The 17120-nt window shown below is 45.9% G+C and overlaps 1 protein-coding gene across 3 annotated transcripts in view; it reads left to right on the forward strand.

Annotated features, from left to right (window-relative positions):
* The window catches only part of WDR70 (WD repeat domain 70), a 372583-nt gene that overhangs the window by 108775 nt on the left and 246688 nt on the right, over window positions 1-17120 (forward strand). For all 3 annotated transcript variants that reach the window (XM_073681819.1, XM_073681803.1, XM_073681812.1), the window contains exon 6: window positions 14887-14946. In XM_073681819.1, the coding sequence (XP_073537920.1) occupies window positions 14887-14946 (60 nt within the window). The remainder of the gene's footprint in view (window positions 1-14886; window positions 14947-17120) is intronic.

Raw genomic sequence — 17120 nt, forward strand, 5'->3', positions numbered from 1 at the left:
GTGTGTATTATATATATATATATATATATATATATATATATATATATATATATATATATATATATATATATATATATAAATAAATAAATAAATAAATAAATAAATAAATAAATAAATAAATAAATAAATATAATATAATTTTTTTTTTTTTTTTTTTTTTCCGTTTATTTTATTTATTTTTATTACTTCTTTTTTCATTTAATAAATATAATAATCTAAAGATTTTTAATAGGAAAAAAAAATTGGTTAAAAAATATGTAAAAAGAAAGACAAACTAAGTAAACTTTTTTAATAGGAAAAAATGATAAATAAAAAAAGTAGTAATTTTTATATATTTTTTTTTTCCTAGTAAAAGAAGTTTACTTACCGTATATACTCAAGTATAAGCCGACCCGAATATAAGCCGGGGCCCCTAATTTTACCACAAAAAACTGGGAAAACGTATTAACTAGGGTGGGAAATGCAGCAACTACTGGTAAATTTCTAAATCCTGGTATGCATTGCCCACTCATCACCAATCCTGGTATGCATGGCACCCCTCATCCCCCAATCCTGGTATGCATGGCACCCCTCATCCCCCAATCCTGGTGTGCGTGGCATCTCTCATCCCCCAATCCTGGTATGCATGGCTCCCCTCATCCCCCAATCCTGGTGTGCGTGGCATCTCTCATCCCCCAATCCTGGTATGCATGGCACCCCTCATCCCCCAATCCTGGTGTGCGTGGCACCCCTCATCCCCCAATCCTGGTATGCATGGCACCCCTCATCCCCCAATCCTGGTGTGCGTGGCATCTCTCATCCCCCAATCCTGGTATGCGTGGCACCCCTCATCTTCATCCTGGTATGCATGGCCCCCCCATCACTGCACACATGAAAAAAAAAATAAACACTCATACTCCCTTTCCTTCCCTCTGCTCCAGCGCTGCGTCCTGTCTGCCAGGATCTCACCTCAGCATTTGAGCAGACGCCGAGGTGAACTGCGGGGATATTCACTTCTCTCCACGCCGGGACTATGTGCGTGGAGAGGAGAGAATAAAGCCGCAGCTTCCTGCAGTAGCTCTGCTATCACATGTGCCCGCTACTAAAGAGAATGAATATTCACTCTTCTGCACACCCATGGGCGTGGAGAAGAATGAGTATTCATTCTCTCTAATAGCGGGCACAGAAGATTGCTGTGCCGCTGCAGAAAGCTGCAGCTGCGACTCACACTGCACTATTAAGGAGAATGAATATTCACCCCTCTCCACTCCCATGGGCGTGGAGAGGGGTGAATATTCACTTTCTTTAGCAGTGGGCACACGTGAGAGCTGCAACAGCGGCTAGTGCCTGTTCTCGCCCCAGCCGCCGCAACCCCCCCACCACCACTCCACCGGTATATACTCTATATAGAAGTGTATATATAAGTACAGTATATACCCAAGTATAAGCTGAGGAGGGGCATTTTCAGCATAAAAAATGTGCTGAAAAAGTTGACGTATACTCAAGTATATACGGTAGCTTTTTTTTAATACATATTTTTTTAACCACATTTCATTTTTTTTTAAATTGAAAAAAAAAAAAAAAAGCTACAAACCATAACATTTTGAACATTTCATATTTCATTAAAGATCTTTTATGTAACATTTAGCCGTGCGCTGCGTGTGAACCCAGGTTAAAGTGATTTTTGCTGGGGAAAAACCTGCCGGATGTGTCACTGCAATGGCTTATGCAAACGAAATATGTTAGACCGCTAGTGTGCAGAGAGGAGTCCACGTCACCCCCTCTGAGCGTCATGTACCCTGAAAGAGCATGTGTGCTGAATTTCCGACATTTTAAAGAGGACCTGTCAACAGGTCAAAAGTCTCCCGTTTGTGTTCTTATTTATTCCCTCTGCTCCTCCTGAGTATTCCTGTTTTTGTTTTTTTAAAATCCGCCATACTCTTCAAGAGATACAGGAAAAAATATGTAGCGAAAAAGGTAGTACCCACTATTAGAATATAATTAGCAAAAGATAAAACAATGTCTCTTTATTATAACCTTATTAAAACAGCTTGATGCTGGACAATACTAGACACAAAGCATGTAAAAAAGACACACACACTGTACTGATTTAAGGAAATAATCACAAATGTTAGGTCAGCCTCTTTGAGACTTGACCTGACTAACCCAATTGGTGGAACCCCTGTCAAAATAAGACCCTCCAGGCAAATATGTGTCTCACCAATGGTCATGAAGACCCGTGCAATGTGAAAATCATGTGACACCTACACTACCACAAATTATAGAAGACAGTATTGTAGCATCGGCGCCTCTGCCCCCTGCCAGGCAGAGACGCCGTCCTTCTCACCTTCCCGCTCCTGGCGTGGCGTTCACCATCGCTCCTCTCCCCGCTGCTGCCGGCGCGCGCTCCTTCCCCGGCACTGTGCTTAGGGGGGACTCTCTTAGAGGAACCGCGTGCGTCGTCCTAAGGAGTCCCCGGCCAATAGTCGGAGGACCTCCCATATATAAGGCACCTCCTCCAAAATGGAGGTGCCCGAGCAAAGTTGTTGCACAGTATATTACCTCTGCTTCAGCCCTCAGGTCCCGTTGCCAGCCTGACTACTCTCCAGCCCGACAGTCTGCCCTCCGCTCCACCCGCCAGTCTGTCTATGGGCAAGCCCGCCTGCTGACCAGGAAGCAACTGCCAGTTTCCTGCCTGCTACCTGCCATGCCTGCTAACCCGCTCTCCTGGGAGCACTCGCCTGTTTCCCGCTAGCCTACCTGGAGGCTCTGCCGTCACTTGCCGTGACCACCCGTCTGCTACCTAGAGACTTCAGCCTGCTTGGCCGTCACTTGCCGTGACCACCTGATAGCCTACCTGGAGGCTCCTGCTGTCAGTTGCCGTGACCACCCGTCTGCTATCCAGAGACTTCTGCCTGCTCTGCCGTCACGTGCCGTGACCACCCGTCAGCTAACCCAGAGACTTCTGCCTGCTTGTCGTGCCCACCCGCTATACCGGTCAGTCTCAGTCATCTGACCCGTGGGAGCCACCTGCTCTCTTACAACGTCGTCCCCAGAGTAGCACCTGGTCCCTCTGCCCGGATCCTCCCTGGTCACGGAGTCGTTAGCCGCCGTCCGACCAGGGTCGGTTCGGGTAGATATTTAGTTACGCCCCTCTGGGTCCCTCCTTGCACCGCGGCACAGAGGTTCCACCTCCCGGACCCGTAACAAGTACACATAGACCGACGCACTAAATGCGCGGGCACGGATCCCGCAGTCGTCTCGTGCGCACGCGCGCCCGCTCGGGTCAGAGGCAGCAGTACCTCTAAGCAATCCGCCATGGAGACAGCTCCAGCCCCAAACATGAACCGCATTAGAAGAGCCGCCTTATAAGACAGTACTAATGCCAATATAGATGATCATTCCCGCCCTCATGGGCCTGTCGTAATGATCATAAACCACAGGGAAGAGGTCAGTTCCTGGACATGATGAATAGACATCCAACATACCGGACCAAAAGGCGTGGAAAAAACATATAGAGGCCAAGGAGGTCGGTCTCATCAGATACAGAAGATAGTGACACATATATACGGTTAATTGGTATGCCAGGGTCCCTGAACTCGCATGACGTACTAAACGTGACTAATAAAGGTGGGAAAGGACATAGTGAGGGATGAGTGGGAAAAGGGCAGAGAGAGGAACTATTGCTGGTTCTACGGACTGGGCCCTCTCTAAGCTGGTCCCTACCTACCGTGGAGGTTGGCACCCTAGGGGGACTGCGCAATTGGCACCCCCACTCAATGGCGGCTATCCCTCACTAACGGGGTCCCTATGCTGACCCGATTATAGAAAAGAAATGAAGGAAAGTTGTTCATTAAGGTCGTGAGGCTGCACAGTCCTCAACCAGAAGATCCATTTACATTCCTTCTGTAGGATCTTTTGATCCCAATCCCCACCTCTGGCTGGAGGCCTGATTCTGTCAATGCCTACAAATCGCATACAGTCTGGGTTACCACTATGAACATTGTTAACATGATTGGCAACTGGAGTTTCCCTTTTTTTGATGATGTCTCCCCTAATCGTCCTCCCTGAATTCACGTCTAGTCTTTCCCACATATTCGATACCACAGTCACACGTGGCCTATATAGACCACCCCAGCAGTGCGGCAGTTGATAAACTGTCGGATGGTATAGTATTTGCCCGTCACACTACTGCTGAAGCCTTTGGACTGTGCCACCGATTCGCAGGCGCTGAAATGACCACACTTGAAGGACCCCTTAACTTGGGTGCCTAACCAAGATGGATGTAAATTGTCTTTAAAATGGCTGTGGACCAATCTATCCTTTAAGGACCACCCCTCCTGCGATAGGTGACCTGCGGAAGTGCCCCAACTGTATCCTTGATGTCTGCATCCATTAACAACACTGGCCATTGGCGCTTAAGGATCTCCCTAAACCCGTTCGCTCCATTGGAGTAGGTAGTAATGAAACGGGTTAGGTTCGATTCTTTGTTGTTGACCCTGAGGATGAGTAGATCCCTGCGTTCTTTTTTGATGGAATTCTTATAGGCCTCAGTTAGGATTTTCTGAGGGTATCCCCTCTCGATAAACCGTTCACGTAACTCATCAGCTTGTACTTTAAACGTGCCGATGTCAGAACAGTTTCTGCGAATCCTTAGGTATTGCCCCTTAGGGATACCTTTTTTCAGTGGGCCTGGATGTCCACTCTTCCACCTCAGTAAGGAGGTAGTGGCCGTGGGTTTCCGGTAATTGCTCGTAGTCAATTCACCATTATCACCTTTACGGATGCAAACATCAAGAAATGGTAGAACAGCATTGTTACATTCATGCTTGAAACGTAGGCCAGTGTTGTTAGTGTTGAGCTGTTAGACAAAATCACTAAAAAGGGCCTCAGGTCCCTTCCACACAACGAAGATGTCATCAATATAACGTAACCAAATGATCACCCTATCACACAGGGGAACCGGAGGCTCGCTAAAGACCATCGTTTCCTCCCACCAGCCCAGGAGCAAATTTGCATACGAAGGGGCACAGGGACACCCCATCGCTGTGCCCCTGAGCTGGTGGAAGTACTTATTGTCAAATAGAAAAAAATTGTTCTTCAGACAAAACTCCAATGATTGTAAAACAAACCTGTTATGTCTGGTGAACGGACAACCTCTCATACTGAGATAGTGGTCCACAGCCTGAAGACCCTTGTCATGTGGAATTGATGTGTACAGTGCCTCCACATCTATACTGCCTAGAATCCTGTCAGGCTCTAGACAAATACCATCCAACTTGCCCAGTAGATCTGTAGTGTCACGGACATGCGAGCTCAAGGACCCTATAAACGGTTTTAATATCTGGTCCAAATAAATCCCCAGGTTCTGTGTTAAACTGTGCAACAATAGGTCTACCCTTAAGGGGGCCCAGTCCCTTGTGTACCTTAGGGAGGCAATAAAAAGTGGCCATGGTGGGGTGTGTGGGGCAGAAGAAGTCTCTCTCCTTCCTGTCGTTTACACCATTATGCACTCCCTCCTCAAGGAGACGCTTAAGTTCCTTCAAAAGACCAACCGTGGGATTTCCAGCCACAACTTCATAACTGGTACGATCTCTAAGCAGGGTCATGCAAGTCTCTATATGACAAGGAATCCATAACGACGATATTTCCGCCCTTGTCAGATGGTTTAATCGTGATGGTACGATCATTCTCAAGATTACGGAGACATTGCATCTCCTGTTTTGTGAGATTGTCTTTACCCATAAGCTTAGACTGGGATAATTCCAAAATGTCCCTGGTGACCAAATTAAGGAAAACCTCTATGGACCCAGGGTCTCCTGATTGCGGAGGCATGTTTTTGCTCTTATTCTTAAGTGATGTAAATTGGCCATCCCCGTTACTATTAGGATCGGTGTCTCCTAAATGAAAAAGGAAACGTCCATCCTCAAGAAGGTTCTCCGCAATTCCAAGTTCCATACATGATCTTTTAATCCTCCCTACTGAAATGTTTCTTCCACCTTAAACTTACGAATGAAAAGGTGGAGGTCCTTGATGGTCTCAAAACAATTAAAATCAGTGGTGGGGACAAAAGGACAATCCCTTGCTCAGAACACACATCTCCGGATTATTAAGTGGTCTCGAAGATAAGTTAATAATGCGTGATTCTCGTGAGGAGGAGGTTCTCACTGTAGAGATAGACAGACAGGTGGAGCAGGAGTCACTCATTTTCCCACTGACTCAGAGGAGCTGTGGTCCAGATACCTCCGTTCAAATTTAGATGATTTCTCAATGGGTAATTGTACTCTAAAAAAGCGTCTCTTTGGGGAGATCTTCTCCCACCCTCTCTATTCCCCCGATGGGCACTCCTTCCTTTGCCTCTGCCTCTCTGATATCTCGGCCTCTTCTCGGTATCTGAGATCTCCGTTTCTGATGAGGAGATCTCTATCTCAGGTAATCTTTGACCACGGCCAATAGAGATAGAGTATGCTTTATTCTCTCGAAATTCTTGTAGGTCTCTATTAAACAGTTTACGTTCTTTAATAAGATACTGAAACTTTTCCAAGCTGTTTTGAAGACCTGAAAACTCCGCTTCCGAGGCAAACTTTTTTGGTAATTTCAATATGTTCCTTTAGAGACTCCTTCAGATTATTCAAGGTGACCCTTTCCTCCTCTAGGAGGAGTTTCATAAGTCTCAGGGAGCTATCTGTTGCTTCTTTCTCCCACTTTGCTACTAGAACAGGGTTTTTATATCTGTATCCTGGTGAGAGAGCAATTCTAAGATGACGTGGGACAATTCCTGATCTAATAGAATTGTCCAAGCTTTGCACCTCCCACCACGACGTGATTTGGTCCCTATATACCTTGGTGAGCTCCTTTAAAGGCTGTGCCAAAGGACCGGGGTATATCGTTTTTGTACAAAAGTACAGTCAGAGAAGACCTCCCTGGCCTCTGTGATCCAAGGGTTGGTGTCAATAGGAATCTTGCCATCCCAAATGTAGAAAAAATATGTAGCGAAAAAGGTAGAACCCACTATTAGAATATAATTAGCAAAAGATAAAACAATGTCTCTTTATTAGAACCTTATTAAAACAACTTGATACTGGACACAAAGCCTCTTTTATTTAGTGCTACTTTTTATGGTCTTTACTGAGGGGGCGTGGCTCACAGATAATTATTCAGGACAGCCTAAAGACACACCCCCAAGGATCCTGTGAGACCCGCCCCCGAGGATCCTGCAAGCCATAGAAAGCTATATATCTCTGGAACCGTATGACGAATTAAAAAAAAAAGCAAAAAAAATGAATAATCAGGGGAGCAGTGGGAATTTGATAAAAGCAAAGACTGTCACCTTTTGACCTGGTGACTGAATCTAATGTCCAATAACAGGAGATTTATATCCCCAAAATCATGCCAGATCATTTGACCTTTTACAGATGCAGCAACAGCATGTGCACCCCTTTGATTAATCTGGTGTATGTGCACCAGGGAATGATCAATCTTCCCTGCAGTCCACGGGCTTCTCATTACAAGTCACAGCATCTTTTCTTTTGTACGAAAAAAAAAAAAAAGGCTCCTAAAATAGTGTAAAAATTTATCATTATTATTATTATTTTTTTTTTTTGCAATTGGGTTTCATAAAAAAACTTTTGCACCATTTGGCTTTTACAGGCTTTTTGATTTTCTGCACATTCAGTATTGTGCTCTGTGCTCCTAAATGAGCTGAGAAAAGCTCCGAAAATAACAGATAAGAGTCACAAAAGTTCCTGTCACAGCATCATCGTGCGCGGACTGACAGATCCTCCGTTAACTCATTCTGCAGCCATCACTATACAGTGCGACATAGAGGTTATAGAAGTCAAACGGTGCAAAAGTTTTAATGAAATCCAATTGCAAAAATGATATTTAGCCCAAAATACATGCATTTAAGTAAGAAAAAAAAAAAAAGTGGACAACCCCTTTAAGGCAAGAGGAAAAACTAGAACTAGAATTGTTCTTTCAGATAGAGAAAAGGATGCATTTCTGCAATTGTGTGTCAGTAGGGGGCAGTAAAGCCATTCTATTCATTGTGCGACTGTAGAAAAGTTAGTCATTTTGTGGCTTCTTCATTTTTATTAATTTATTTATTTTTTAAATCCACAAAATATTTCAGTAAGTAGAAGAAGACCCCCATCCGTCCTCATTGGTCACATTATTATATCCTTTTCTGGGAAAGCTGAGTGACTCCTCACATGGCCTCTGTTCACATGTATTTGCTCCGCATAAGATAAAGCAGAAATTCGCTTTGTGCATTGGGTCTTCTAAAATGACCATTAAAAGTTTTTATTAATTTTCCCAGCATGTCCTGTTGACCCTTATAGGGTTTTCTTTCACCTGGACCCCTTTAAGGGTCTGGGAAAATTCATAAACCCCTGATTGATTGTCCATGGATTTCTCCTGCTCTTGAGGCTTTTTAACTCTTCTATACCCTCACTCCTCTGCATTTTCATTTGGAGAAACCTCATTATGGTTCCTTAAAGGGGTTGTCCATTTTCTTTAATTTTTTTTTTACTTAAATGCATGTATTTACGACTAAAAATAATTTTTTTGCAATTGGGTTTTGTTCCAAATTTTGCAACGTTAGACTTTTACAGGCTTTCTTTCCCCACGTTTAACTTTGATGCTGTCGGTGGTGATATAAATCAGCTGAGAGGTAAAACAAAAAGACAGATCAAAGAGTTACAGCGAGGACAGAGCTCACTGATGGATTCTCAGTTAACTCATTCTGCAGCCGGCTACAGAAGGCAAACCCCAACTGGAAAACCTATTTTTTTTTATTTAGCCCCATTTGCTGTAATCCAGAGACAGCGCTTTTGTCAGTCGCAAGCTATTGTGACCGCTCCTTATAATACCACTCACTGACAGCAAGCGAAGGTATCTGGGGGGGCATCCACTCATCTGCATTTCGAGGGAAAGCTCAGTGACGTCCCCTGTAAGTGCAGACGGCCCTCCATGGCGTAGGATGAGCCCTATGTATGTGCCTCGGCCACTTGAGCCGCAGGAAGTGACCTCGGGCTGCCTCTAGGCTTCTCCCATTCTCCGCCATAAGTATCAGCAGAGCCGGGCGTCTTCCCTGCGATCCTATCACACTGATAAATGGCCTTTTGTTCAGATTCCATTGTGGCGTTGACAGAGAAGGGAAACGACGAAATATTCCTCCCGCCAAGACCCCGCACAGGAAGCCTCCGAATATTAATAAATTTATATATATAATAATTTATAATATAATGTTCTAGGCAGGAGCGGTGGAGTGGACTGCATTATGGGTGGGGGGGGGTCCGGTGGGAAGGTCAATGTTATAAGCAGAAGCGGTGGAGTGGACCATAATAAAAAAAAAAATATATATATATATATATATATATATATATATATATATATATATATATATATATATATATATATATATAATATAATATAATATAATATAATATAATATAATATAATATAATTATAATTATTTTTTTTATTATTATTTTTTTGGACTAGTGAAATAAATAAAAAAGATGGGAAGGAGCGTCTGTTTCCTCCATATCTCAGTGTCCCTTAGTTTATCATTAGCCCCTTACCATCTCGGCCATCTTTTTTTCTTTCCATCCACTTTGCCATTTGAGGACTTTTTTTTTTTTTTTTTTTGTAGTTCATTTTACCCAATAATGTATCGAAAAGCTAAAAAAGAAAAAAAAATTGTGGAAAAAACAAAAAACGCGATTCTGAACATTTTTTTTTTTTTTCTTTCGTTCATTCATTGTGCAGCAGGAATGACCCGGTATCCGCTATTCTCCAGGTCGGTACCATCCCGGCGTAACTTGTTTATTGATATAAAATAAAAAAATATCGGCTTAAAAAAAGAATTCAAAACTTTTGCTTAGTGAGCTCTATGTGTATACAGTGAGCTCCCCCTAGTGGTGGCTGCAGGATAGATAAGAATTCTATCATTTACTCTGCAGGGAATTTGGAGTTCTGAAAAATGTAAGACACTAAATATGGAATTTTTGCCCCAAAAATGAAAAGGATTTATGTTTCCAAATCTCCTTTTCCTTAATTTTTCCCTGCCATCTTGTGTATCCAAGGTTCAGAGATCTTGTTTTTGTGTCACCGGCCGCTTCCTTAGTGATGAGCGGCGCGGCGGACACAGTATAGAGTCTCGTCAGTGTTTATAGAGGGCCGCTGCCTTCTTCATTGTTCCCGGCCATTGGAAAGAACAGGCCGGAGTCACAGGGCTGAGCCGTGAAGTGCCCCAGCTCAGTCCTCACACTTTCATGACCTCGGTCCCCCACCTGAGAAAGTCGGAGATTATAGTGCGACTGTGTCTCTGATTTCTGACACTGGAGATGTGATATTTTTGCCAAAACCTTTATTGCCCCCATGTGATTTTGCTCTATAGACTGGCGGTGCAGCGCGAAGGGTTAAATACGCATCAATGTCCGCCAGATACATTGACTTGAGATCTGCAGCATTACGTCTGCTGCTTTTTCTCTGCACTCTGCTCGTGCATTGTGCATGATGGTCGAAAATTCCACTGGGTTTTTATATATTTATATATATATATATATATATATATATATATATATATATATATATATATATATATATATATATATATATATATATATATATATATATATATATATATATATATATATATATATATAAAAACACTAAAGGCGAATCTGCGTACAACAAGTGCAAAAATAAAGCAACAAAAATTTATTATTTTGGCCACATTCGCATTATGCAGTTTTTTTTCCCCCCATGATTTTCTGAAATTGCTGTAAAATCCCCGGCTTTTTACCGTGTTATCAGAAAGCCATGGCAAAAAAAAAAAAAAAACGCAGTGCGATTGCAGCGTCCGTCTCAGGACATTGTGTATTTTGGTGCAGGCGCCTGCAAAAGAAATGAAAAAATTCAGCGTTTTTTTCACGTGCTGGCGCAAAAAAAAAAAAAACAAATAAAAAAGCAATTGAATTTTTAAGTGCAAAATTCTGAAAATATAAATCTGTATTCGTAAACGAAGGAGAATAAGGAAAAAAAAACAGCTGAATTTTTGCCAATATGGCAGTAGAAAAACCTGATGAATGTTAGTCTGAATCACTCATTCATTTATTATCGCCATATTTCTTTCTCTGCAGTCTTGTCTATCTGTATATATAACCTTGACCACTAGGTGTCGCTGTGCACAAACGCATCAGTGCAGGGAGACCGCACATAGGTGGCGGTGTATTGTCAGTGCACTTGGAAAAAGCCGGCCATGGTTCACCATTCATTTTTTAGCATCACCGCTCCTGCCTATAACATTGTCCCTCCCACTGGGCCCCCACCCATAATGCGGTCCACTCCACCGCTCCTGCCTATAACATTGTCCACCCCACCCATAATGCTGCCTACTCCACCGCTCCTGCCTATAACATTGTCCACCCCACCCATAATGCTGCCTACTCCACCGCTCCTGCCTATAACATTGTCCCCCCCACCCATAATGCGGTCCACTCCACCGCTCCTGCCTATAACATTGTCCACCCCACCCATAATGCTGCCTAATCCACCGCTCCTGCCTATAACATCGTCCACCCCACCCATAATGCTGCCTACTCCACCTCTCCTGCCTATAACATTGTCCACCCAACCCATAATGCTGCCTACTCCACCGCTCCTGCCTATAACATTGTCCCCCCCCACCCATAATGCGGTCCACTCCACCGCTCCTGCCTATAACATTGTCCCCTCCACCCATAATGCAGTCCACTCCACCGCTCCTGCCTATAACATTGTCCACCCCACCCATAATGCTGCCTAATCCACCGCTCCTGCCTATAACATTGTCCACCCCACCCATAATGCTGCCTAATCCACCGCTCCTGCCTATAACATTGTCCACCCCACCCATAATGCTGCCTACTCCACCGCTCGTGCCTATAACATTGTCCACCTCACTCAGAATGCTGCCTAATCCACCGCTCCTGCCTATAACATTGTCCACCCCACCCATAATGCTGCCTACTCCACCGCTCCTGCCTATAACATTCTCCACCCCACTCAGAATGCTGCCTAATCCACCGCTCCTGCCTATAACATTGTCCACCCCACCCATAATGCTGCCTAATCCACCGCTCCTGCCTATAACATTGTCCACCCCACCCAGAATGCTGCCTACTCCACCGCTCCTGCCTATAACATTGTCCACCCCACCCAGAATGCTGCCTACTCCACCGCTCCTGCCTATAACATTCTCCACCCCACCCATAATGCTGCCTACTCCACCGCTCCTGCCTATAACATTGTCCACCCCACCCATAATGCTGCCTACTCCACCGCTCCTGCCTATAACATTGTCCACCCCACCCAGAATGCTGCCTACTCCACCGCTCCTGCCTATAACATTGTCCACCCCACCCAGAATGCTGCCTAATCCACCGCTCCTGCCTATAACATTGTCCACCCCACCCAGAATGCTGCCTACTCCACCGCTCCTGCCTATAACATTGTCCACCCCACCCATAATGCTGCCTACTCCACCGCTCCTGCCTATAACATTCTCCACCCCACCCATAACACTGTCCACCCCATGGTGCCCATCAGCGCCACTCTTTTCTGTAGGCTTTGTCTGGTATTGCAGCCCAGCTCCATTCACTTGAATAAGGCTGAAGTGTAATGCTGGACAGTTGTGTTAGTGACAGTGGGAACTCCGTATGTCAGTCGGCACCAGTCCTTGTCGCCTGTGTTATAAGCCCTGATCAGAGAGAGTCCACACCTGTCCTCTGTCTCCGACTAGACTTTTACAGCAGATCAATAGTGGATAAAACCCCGACTTCACGGCCGAGGTCCACACGTAGCCTCCACCTAAAGCCATGAACATCTGACACCGCCGAGGGCCCTTTTAAGCAAACCTTTCCCGTCCCTCCAGCGGACGGCTGTGTGTCAGACGTTACTCCATAGGACGGGGACATTCTATAATTGTTGGTGCTTTGATGGATTTGTCTGAAACGCGTCTCTATGAATCTCAGATTTCACCCGGGCTGGAATGTGGGCGACAATCAGAGTGAAGTCGCCATTCATCGTATCCTTGTCATGTGCTAATCAGCAGAGCAAACACCACACTGTTTATAATGTCGGCGAGTGGTCACGCAGCCGCAGCGATTGTTCCCTCTGCGCTGTTTTGTCGGGGTTTCCCACCATATGTGTTATGGAGTTATCCGTGCCGCATTCATTTTAGGAGAAAGCCTCTGTCCCCGTCTTCCCAAGGAACAAAACCTCTGGTTTGCTCACCCTACACCCCTATGTAATTTTGGATGAGAAGTGGTCTCAGGAGGCTTTACTGTTGCAGACACAGGACTCATGGCAGCGTTACCTTCTCTTCTTCGGGCAATCATTCTTCTCCGATGAAGCCCCTTCAGACAATCTGGAAGAATGATAGTCAGGAGAAGTGGAGGTGACGCTGCCATAAGTCCTGTGTCTGCCAGCAGTAAAGTCTCCTGAGACCATTCATGTGTGGGGGCTTCTCATCCATGGAGGGGGGCACTCACAATTTACCTAAGAACACGGCCATGGGTAAGGAACGGGAACTAAACCTCCTCCAAGACCAACTTCTCTCTACATCCAGGACAATGTGGTGATGATGATTATCCTCCCATGATGGAGACCAGGTCACAGGGCAAAAGTGATAACTAAGTGGCTCAGAGAACGAAAACATTGACATTTTCGGTCCACGTCCAGAAACTCCCCAGATCCCATCCCAATAAGACCCCGCTGTCAATCCTCAAAAAGCGACAAAACCCAGAAATTGTGATAACTCTGAGACAAGAACGGGCGGCCATCAGTCAGTATCTGCCCAGAAGCCGATATCCATCTGCCAGGAGAAGTTCTACCCCCCGGACCGGTGCTGCCCCCCCGGAGGAGCTGGAGGACCGATGCTGCCCCCCGGAGGAGCTGGAGGACCGATGCTGCCCCCCGGAGGAGCTGGAGGACCTATGCTGCCCCCCGGAGGAGCTGGAGGACCGGTGCTGCCCCCCGGAGGAGCTGGAGGACCGGTGCTGCCCCCCGGAGGAGCTGGAGGACCGCTGCTGCCCCCCCGGAGGAGCTGGAGGACCGCTGCTGCCCCCCCGGAGGAGCTGGAGGACCGCTGCTGCCCCCCCGGAGGAGCTGGAGGACCGCTGCTGCCCCCCCGGAGGAGCTGGAGGACCGCTGCTGCCCCCCCGGAGGAGCTGGAGGACCGCTGCTGCCCCCCCGGAGGAGCTGGAGGACCGCTGCTGCCCCCCCGGAGGAGCTGGAGGACCGCTGCTGCCCCCCCGGAGGAGCTGGAGGACCGCTGCTGCCCCCCCGGAGGAGCTGGAGGACCGCTGCTGCCCCCCCGGAGGAGCTGGAGGACCGCTGCTGCCCCCCCGGAGGAGCTGGAGGACCGCTGCTGCCCCCCCGGAGGAGCTGGAGGACCGCTGCTGCCCCCCCGGAGGAGCTGGAGGACCGCTGCTGCCCCCCCGGAGGAGCTGGAGGACCGCTGCTGCCCCCCCGGAGGAGCTGGAGGACCGCTGCTGCCCCCCCGGAGGAGCTGGAGGACCGCTGCTGCCCCCCCGGAGGAGCTGGAGGACCGCTGCTGCCCCCCCGGAGGAGCTGGAGGACCGCTGCTGCCCCCCCGGAGGAGCTGGAGGACCGCTGCTGCCCCCCCGGAGGAGCTGGAGGACCGCTGCTGCCCCCCGGAGGAGCTGGAGGACCCTTGCTGCCTGAATGGCTGCAGGTGTTCCCCTTTTGGGGTTTGTTGTGCTGTACCTCTCCGTTGCTCCTGTTGTCACCTTTACTTGCACCATGCCGGTGTCACTGACCCTATATCTATGCCGTCTGTATATATCCATTTATATATACACTTTCTGCATTTATTGATGTCTTTGCTTTGTATTCCAGAATCCCATTAAACGGATCCCGGACTCGCATGAGATCACACTGCAGCACGGCACGAAAACTGTAAGTGTTTCCATGGCTTTTATTTATTACTTCTTTATTATTTCTGTGTCTATGAATCTTCTGTCTTTTTCTACTTCTCATAAATATAAGAGACCTGAGACCCCTGGATCAAAGCGAAAAGTTATAAGATAGAAACAAGAAACCTCAGTTTCTAATGCAGCAAACATCTCAGGAGCCAGGAGAGCTTACAATTCTGCCGCACCTTTTACTTGCCTTGTACCATTCCTCTGTACTCCCTCCTGGAAATTTAGGAATATTTTGACAAGTGGGTGTTGCCATTCTATTTGTCAGAGAGGCGTGTACCCCTTTAATAATTAAATATGGACCAGCGTGTTATGAAGCAAGAAGCGGCTACACAAAGCTCGGATCGGAGCGTCGTGATCTTCCCGGAGACTGGTAGCCTAAACATTTTGGGATATTTTTACATATAAACCTTTTCGCTCTTCCGAGAAATGGCGCTTTGTCTGACAAGATCATCAGTCTGGACCTCGCAGGACACTTTTAGGGTTGTGTGACTGTAACATAAGCCCGCTCTTTTTACATATGCATTTATATCTAGGAGCAAATTTCTAATTAACCCCTTCCCGATATGCGACCGTACGACCGTGGGGGGTCAGCTGTGCTATACAGCCGGCAACCTGCCTGTAACAGCAGTGATAAGAGCCGACTCCGATCGCTGCTGGTTAACCCCTTAGATGCTGCTGTGAACTCTTTTTTTTTTTTTTTTTCCACCATTTCACCTCATACGGGTCATTAAAAATTACAACTTTTCCAGCACAAGAAAACAAACTACTGGTATGTCAATAAAGAAAAAAAAAAAAAGCGTGAATATTTAATATCATCTCGCCATGGCGGGGTGAAGTTACAGGAGTATTCCACAAACGGGAAATATTATTCTTTGTATAAAGGCTCGTTCAGACATCAGTGATTTTTCTCCAACGCCAAAATAAAAAAAAATAATAAAACGGATCCATTTTCATCAGTGTTTGATCTGGGTGGCTCCACTTGATTTTTTTTTTCCAGCCATAAGGCCTCATTCAGACATCATTTTTTTTTCTCACATACTAGAAAATCAGACCGGTTTTATTTTGATCAGAGTGCGATCCAATTTTCTCATACAGTGACATGCCTCCGATATTTTCCGTTGATCACTTGGTCCGGTGAAAAAAATCGGTCATGTGAATGGCCCCATAGACTATCATAGACAGCTTCTAAGTTTCCGGCTAGTCCTAGTCCTCACCATCCTCTGGAAGCTGCAGCAACACCTGGGGTCCAGGTGCCCACCCGAACCAGAGGCTTAGCGGATCCACCTCACCTAGTGAGCCCTTACACCCTCTGTAGACGGCTGTGTCAGGGTTCTTACCCCTCCTTAAGGGCGAGGTTTTTGATGTAGGTTTCATACATTGTGTGATGTTTAAAAAAAAAAAATTAAATCCAATGTTGCAAAACTTTTCTAAAAGTTTTGCACAGTTTGCCTCCTTTTGAAACATTGCACAACTCATATTGTTTTACGCAGTTGTTGACTTTAAACAGTTGTTTTTTTTTTAACGTTACATCTTTTTGAAAAGTTTTTATTAATGTGCATCTCTTTTTGAAAACTTTTTCGCAGTTTTACCCTTTTAAAAAGTTTTTCACTTTCTGAAAAGTTCGTTTTCAGTTTGTGACTTTTCGAAAAGTTTTGTGCAACTTTTTGGGACTTCGCTTTTGCTTTAAGCTAACGTTACACGTATTTGATAAATGTGGGTCATTCTGTACGGGTCTCTTTAGGTTAATTTGCTTCCCAGGTATAAGGGATTAGATTGCAGCTCTGATGGGGACCAGCACCCACGTGTGCAGCACCGCTGACCTATGAGTATTACGAGGTCATGTCTCCTAGATGATATGGGCCCTATGTTATGTCAGGGTTTACTGGTTCTGATGAAATACGATTGCTCCAGGCCAATGAGGGGTAGAGACTACATTATTCCTGGTAAATTGCCCTTTACCAGGAACACAAAAGACTCACATTTGGGATTTCAATTGCCCTTGGATCCTTACACTTAGTGAGTCATTGAAGCAAGACGAAGGTCCGTAAAAAAAGTCCTGTTGTCTCAAGCCGAGAGTCTCTAAAGGAGCTCCTAAATCTTCTCCTTGAAAACTCTGACCTCTTCTTGGAAGCTTCGGGCACCATAAAT

This window comes from Phyllobates terribilis, unplaced genomic scaffold, assembly GCF_046119375.1.
Source record: "Phyllobates terribilis strain yellow unplaced genomic scaffold, ASM4611937v1 Scaffold_1__5_contigs__length_1240528914, whole genome shotgun sequence".
Taxonomy (NCBI): Eukaryota; Metazoa; Chordata; class Amphibia; order Anura; family Dendrobatidae; genus Phyllobates; species Phyllobates terribilis.